This window comes from Nicotiana tomentosiformis, chromosome 5, assembly GCF_000390325.3.
Source record: "Nicotiana tomentosiformis chromosome 5, ASM39032v3, whole genome shotgun sequence".
In the NCBI taxonomy this organism is placed as follows: domain Eukaryota; kingdom Viridiplantae; phylum Streptophyta; class Magnoliopsida; order Solanales; family Solanaceae; genus Nicotiana; species Nicotiana tomentosiformis.
In genome coordinates this window covers 26,111,981-26,118,918 of record NC_090816.1, presented here as the reverse complement: position 1 = coordinate 26,118,918, position 6,938 = coordinate 26,111,981, and the positions used below count along the sequence as shown (strand labels likewise).

At 37.4% G+C, this 6,938-nt stretch overlaps 1 protein-coding gene across 2 annotated transcripts; it reads left to right on the top strand.

The window, feature by feature from the left end:
• Window positions 1–1,517: 1,517 nt before the first annotated feature.
• LOC104112969 (uncharacterized) lies at window positions 1,518–5,098 on the top strand. Of its 2 annotated transcripts, none has more exons than XM_033660468.2 (4): window positions 1,518–1,734; window positions 2,642–3,144; window positions 3,761–4,379; window positions 4,542–5,098. In XM_033660468.2, exons 1-4 carry the CDS (start codon window positions 1,687–1,689, stop codon window positions 4,995–4,997), a joined length of 1,626 nt encoding a protein of 541 aa, XP_033516359.1. In that variant the 5' UTR covers window positions 1,518–1,686; the 3' UTR covers window positions 4,998–5,098. The 2 variants fall into 2 exon arrangements, with proteins under 2 accessions (XP_033516359.1, XP_018632150.2); XM_018776634.3 differs by having other exon boundaries at window positions 1,518–1,776.
• The last annotated feature ends 1,840 nt before the right edge of the window (window positions 5,099–6,938 follow it).

Genomic DNA, 6,938 nt, shown 5'->3' with positions numbered 1-6,938 from the left:
CTCCAAAATCGGCTTCAATGGACGAAATGAAGTGAAATTGAGCCAAACGCTCATTTTTAAAAAATCACACTGGCCAGCCCGACCTTTGCCCTTCGGTCTAATAGTCGCTCCTGCGGCTCCGCACCTGCGAAAAATCCATCGCAGGTGCAGCTATAACTTAACCCAGCAGCCTCCGCTTTTGCGGCCCAAACAGCGCTTCTGCGCTTCTGCTTCTGCGGACAACAAGCGCTTCTATAATCACGCACCTGCGTGCCAAAGTTCGCTCTTGCGGCCCCATGCCTTCTTGGCCAAATCCGCTTCTACGATCTCCCCTCCGCATATGCGGCTTCGCCGGTGCGAATATTTCCTCGCACTTGCGCTCCTGCCCAGCTCGTCCAGAACCGCTTCTGCGACCCTCCTGGCCACTTCTGTGGCTCCGCACTTGCGGCCAAAACCTCGCAGGTGTTGTTACACCAGATGCCAGCTGCTTCAGCATTTCTCCCAAGTCCAAACTCTACCTGTTTTCAATCCGATTCGCACCCAAGGCCCTTGGGACCCATCCAAACTTACCAACACATCCCAAAGTACAATACGAACTTAGTTGAAGCCTTAAACCACGTCAAACAGCATCAAAATCATGAATCGCGCCTCGAATCAAACTTATAAATTTTCAAATTTTACATCTTGTGCCGAAAAGTATCAAATCAATCCGAAATGACTTCAAATTTCACACACAAGTCATAAATAATATAACGAAGTCATTCCAAGGCTCAGAATCCCAAACGGACATCGATAACATTAAAATCCACTTCAAGTCAAACTTAAGAATTTCGTAAACTTTTAAAATACCAACCTTCCACAATAAGCGATGAAATATTTTCGGGTGATCCGATACTCAACCCGAATATATGCCCAAGTCCGAAATCATCATACGAACCTATTAGAACCTTCAAATCCCTATTCCGAGGTCATTTACTCAAAAGTCAAATTTTAGCCAATTCTTCCAACTTAAAACTTTCGAAATTAGAATTTTCTTTCCAAATCAATCCCGAACATCCCGAAATTCGATTCCGACCACACATACGAGTCATAATACCTGAGAAAAAACTACTCAAGGCCTCAAACTGTCGAACAACGCGCTAGAGCTCAAAACGACATGTCGGGTTGTTACATATAATTAAAATTATATACAAAGATAATGTCAATGTCAAATCTCGTGCGCTACTTCGAGGCAATTTTCTTGATGAAGAAAAAATTATTTAACTACCAATAGAATAAGAATTAATCAAAGTATTAATTATGATCACAAACAGTAGAACAAATAGTTAGTAATAAAGAATTGGATAAAATCGTAAACCATAAATATTTTGGTAACAATATAATCGACATACGCAACCTTCTTGTTAATTTTCTAACATGCATTAATATGATTATCTTGAATTGTACACTACTTAGAACTTAATCATAAATAAGTAGTAAATAAAAACAAAGTCAACTCTGGATTTTACAGGTATAATATGGCCACCTCTGTTGGTCCTTCTTCCAAGACTCTCAAGGACGTCGGGTTCTCCGATTCAGTTAGGTTCATAGTTTCGAAATTTATGCACGAATCAAGATCGATAAAAAGAAGTTTTACAATCACCATCTCAAACCATTGTCGAGTCCTGCTCAGGAGAATAAGAGGGAACCAAAACTGGTTTCTTTCCCATGGCTTTCCATCTACGTTCCAACAATCTGTTTCTCCTTTTAGGATTGGTATTATGTACGATTTCAATTTGTTGCACCTCTAATCCAGACGTAAGTATATATATATATATATATATATATATATATATATATATATATATTCATCTATACATCTCTCTCTCTCTTTGACTTTTCCCCTTCATACAGAATTTTCACAACCTTGTACGCAATTTCATGCATATGAAGTTTTCAATTTATTTATTTTGCTATCCGTGTATTTTAACTGTTATAGCATGAAATTGTCTTATTTTCATGTTACTAGCTAGTCCCATTTTCTTTACGAGCAATTAGTTATAATTATCTTCTACTTCCTCCAATTCATTTCGAAAACATTGAACCTATTACTATTTGGGGAGTCAGCTTTTTTTTTTAACCATATTTTTTGTAAATAGTTTTTAAATATTTTGAATTGTTAACTCACATAACTTATAATACTTTTTATGTAATTTCTAAATATGTAAATTTTATTTCAAAAAAAAAAACTTAAACAATCTATGTCCAAATTAACACAAAAAATTAGTCAATCTGACCCGCATACTCTAAAAGGTTCAAACAAATTGAAACAGAAAGAGTATAATTATGTGATTTAATAGTATAAAAAATCTTTTGAATTTTCAGTTTACAAGTTTTAAACTTTTTCTTCCAGGATTTAGCTTATAATGAAAATGTTACCTATAGTTGCCTTTTAAAAGATTCGGTAAAAAAAAATTATACTGTGAGAGTACTTAAAACTATTGTAGCTACTAATGTGCCTTATTTTTTAAGTTACTAAATCCACTTTTTTATAGACATTAGCTGAAGTTATCTTTTACTTAGGTGAAATGATAATATAAATATTTAAACTGCCAATGTATATAGAAGTTAAACTCTCTCTTTTTTTCCTTTTTCTAAACGTCTTGTTTAATTTTATTTACAGTGGCATAGTTACAGGACGCATTATCACAAGCAAGGAAATTGGATAAATCATGGTGGTGATTTGTACAATCGAAGATACGCCTATGGTGAAAAGAAAATTAGCCGTTGGACTGCTTCAAGGCTGAAACAGAAGTGGGAATTCAAAGCTGGAAAAGATATAACTGCGACGCCGGCAATATTCGACGGAGTTCTTTATTTTCCGAGCTGGAATGGCAATATATATGCAGTGAGAGCTAAAGATGGAGTTCTTATATGGAAAAAAGGTTTGCCAGAATTGACTGGAATTAATGGAAAATTTAATGCTTCATCTTTGCCTAATGTGACAACTATAGTTGCAAGAGCAACACCAACTGTTGTGAGTGATAAGGATATGGTGATTGTTGGGGTTTATGGACCAAGTTTGGTTCTTGCTTTGAAAAGAAGTAGTGGAGATCTTATTTGGAGTACACAATTGGATGATCATCCTGCTAGTGTTGTTACCATGTCTGGAACATACTTCAAGGGGTAAGGTGGATTTTATATCAAGTTTAAGTGTGAGTATATGAATTTTTACACTTTCGGACCAAGGTAACATGCCTTATTTTTAAGATTACAAATTCTCCCGTTAAAAAATACAAGTAGTAATAAAAAAACATCTTTCGGAAGAAACTGTTATTTTAGTCAAATTCTCAAATGTCAAACTTAGAACCCTTCAACATTAAGATTAATACGAAATCTGTAGACATGGTATATTTCTTCAAATTAAATTTCTCACGCAACTATAATATTTGCTTATTACGTATGATTCTATGTAAGTCATAAGTCAAATAACGGCCAAATGACACGATTTCTAATTACTTATTGTTTGGTCTGTCTGGATAGACCTTCCTCATTTTAGTTGTCCACGTAAATAATCCATATATTTCAAAAAGAATAACATAGTTTATTTCAAAAAAAAAAAAAAAAAAATTGGCATCGTTAATGTAACTTAATTTTTTTTATTCTTAATGATTAATTCTTAAAAGTTACATATGTATTATGATATATTTAAGATCATAAATTTAGGGAAGATATTAATTATATGCATACTTAAAATCACAAATTTTCAAAGTGTACAAGATTAATACAAATATGTTTGCAGGGCATTTTACATCGGAACTTCATCGCTAGAAGAAGGTGCTACAATTAACGAATGTTGCACCTTTCGCGGTAACTTTCTCAAGTTAGATGTCAAAACAGGCAAAATTCTATGGAAGACCTTCTTGCTGCCGGACAACGGCGGAAAACTCGGCAAATACGCCGGAGCTGCCGTATGGGGAAGCAGCCCTTCCATCGATATCCGGCGGAACCACGTCTACATTGCCACCGGAAACCTCTACTCCGTACCTAAACACATCGAGGAATGCCAAAAGGAGCAGAATCAACAAAATCAGACCAATCCGGATCCGACCCGACCCGACAAGTGCATTGAACCCGAGAACCACTCCGACTCGATGTTGGCCTTGGATTTGGATTCCGGAGAGATCAAATGGTACAAACAGCTTGGAGGATATGATGTGTGGTTCGTCGCATGCGGATTTAATTCGACGAACCCTAATTGCCCGATTGGCCCGAGCCCTGATGCTGATTTTGGGGAAGCTCCGATGATGCTAAGCGTGCTTGCTAATGGAACGAAGAAACGAGACGTAGTAGCAGCTGTGCAGAAAAGTGGAATAGCATGGGCATTGGATCGCGATACTGGTGATATCTTCTGGACAACTGTACGTGCTCCAAAACTATTTAATTTGTTATGAAAACTGTTCATGGTGCCATCATAAACTAATGCCTTAGAGTAACCGATGATTTTTGTGATTCTATTTGGACTTTTCCTTCAAAAATAGAAGCTAATGTAACACTGATGAAAATGAGATTGATGTATGCAGGAAGCTGGTCCTGGAGGTACGGCAGGAGGAGGTATATGGGGAGCAGCCACAGACACAAAGAGGGTATACACCAGCATTGTCAACAGTGATAACCTGAACTTCACATTAGTCCCATCCAAGAATGTGACCACAGGTGGAGCCTGGGTAGCAATGGATGCTAAAACTGGCAAAATCCTATGGACGACTGCAGTTCCAAACAAAGGTAAATCAAACCCTGTAACTGTTGCCAATGGGGTGTTATTAGCAGGTTCACAAAATCCAACAGGTCCCATTTACGCCATTGACACAAAAACTGGGAAGATATTGTGGTCGAATGAGACTGGTGCAACTGTGTTTGGGGGTATGTCAGTGAGCAATGGCTGCTTTTATGTAGGCAATGGTTACAGGTCTGGAATAGGAGTCTTTAATCCTAACAACACTGGTGGAACATCACTCTTTGCCTACTGTGTATATTGAAATGCCAAAGAATGTTTAACTATAATGTATGATGCATTTGTTGCAGACATAAAATAAATAGATGAATAAATAAATGTTCTGTCTCTGACAGTTTAAGAACATGAGTTGATTTTTGTTTTTAACTTTTTACCGTTAGACTGTTGTTTAATCGATTGCAGCAAGTTATTAGAAAGGTTTCGAGTCTCTTATCTAAGTTATACACACTCCTCAACGTACACCAGCATAATTGGGCATGATACATACTTATACTTGGTGACCCAAAACTAATCCATATTCTTCAATAAGCTTTGGCTTTCACAATGCCAGAAGGGCAAGGTCAATCCTAATTTAATTTCAATGGAGTAGCATTGTCCTACTGCTGACTCTGGAACCAAGAAAATATTTGATTTAAGTTCTTGTCAGTATATAGTATGCGTTCTTGCTTCTTAGCGTATGGATGACCATTCAAAGACAAAAACTTTTTAAACGGTGGTTTCTAGTTCAATTTGGACACACCTCAACCATTCCACTGGATATTGTTACCTCCGACCAGCATAGCCGACTATACAAAGTTCTTTCCTTTTCCTACTCACCACCTATTTATGAGCCAAGAAAGATGGGGGAGGGAAATGCCCCCCATCAAGCATATAATGCCGACTATACAAAGTTCTTTCCTTTTCCTACTCACCACCTATTTATGAGCCAAGAAAGATGGGGGAGGGAAATGCCCCCCATCAAGCATATAATGCCTGAGATTAAGGGTGGCATGTGGGCCGGGCCCGGACCTAAGTGGGCTTCGTGGTCCCGGTCCTAAGTGATCCCGAGCTTCGCGGGCTTCTTGTTGAACCGGCCCGGGACCAGGACCACGAACTAACGGTCCCGGGTTAAGTGGGCCAGTCCCGGGTTAAGTGGGCCCAACGGATACTTTTTATTTTTTTAAAAATTTTATATAAGTTAGAGAAAAAAATGGTAATAAAAATATCTAAGTCAATTCCTTGTAAATTATATTATAGAATTGTGACCTAAAATTTTTAATTCAAATTTAAAGGCAAAAATATTGTAAAAAAATATTCAAAGCAATGCGTTATAATATATATATATATATATATAAAATGTATATATAGTATAGTATAGCCAAGAGGTTGTGAGTTCGAGTCACCCCAAGAGCAAAGTGGAGAGTTCTCGGAGGGAGGAAACCGGGGGTCTATCAAAAATCTCTCTACCCCAGGGGTAGGGGTAGGGGTAGGGGTAAGGTCTGCGTACATACTACCCTCCACAGACTCTACTAATCGAATATATATAGTATATAAGATGTATATATAGTATATCGATATAAGATATATATATATATATATATATATATATATATATATATATATATATATATATAAAAGCTATATTCAATATAAAATGTATATACAGTATAGTGTATATATATATATATATAAGTTATATTCGATATTAAATATTGAATATTAAAATTTAGGATGTTATAATTATAAAAAGTTTGGGGTTAAAACAAAGTTGGAGGGTTAAATGGCTATTTTGTAAATAGCGAACGGCTATTTTGGCAAAGGAAACGGCTAGATTTTAAATGCCATAACGGCTATAATGTAGCAGATTTTTTTAAAAAAAAAATTAGCTGTTGGGCCCGGATAGGCTCGTTTAGGACCGCTTGAACCGACCCACTTCCCAGCCGGTCCTGGTCTCGCGGGCCTCGCCTATGGGACCGGCCCACTACCCAGCCCACCTCACCACGATCCCGGTCCTATCCGGTTAGGACCGTTTAGGCCCACCGCCCATATAGGCTTGCGATCCTGGGCCGGGCCCGGTCCTAACAGACCCACATGCCACCCTTACCTGAGATTGCCTAATTCTTAGGTAATTCACAGATTATGAAAATACCCGAAAGAAAATGAGGCAAAATCAAATATTAACTTTGGCATCTAACAACAAAACTCA

Coding starts and splice junctions, on each gene's coding strand:
- LOC104112969 (XM_018776634.3), top strand. CDS start 1,687: ATGGCTTTCCATCTACGTTCCAACAATCTGTTTCTCCTTTTAGGATTG. Junction 3,145..3,760: donor TCTGGAACATACTTCAAGGG/GTAAGGTGGATT, acceptor ATATGTTTGCAG/GGCATTTTACATCGGAACTT. Junction 4,380..4,541: donor GTGATATCTTCTGGACAACT/GTACGTGCTCCA, acceptor TGATGTATGCAG/GAAGCTGGTCCTGGAGGTAC.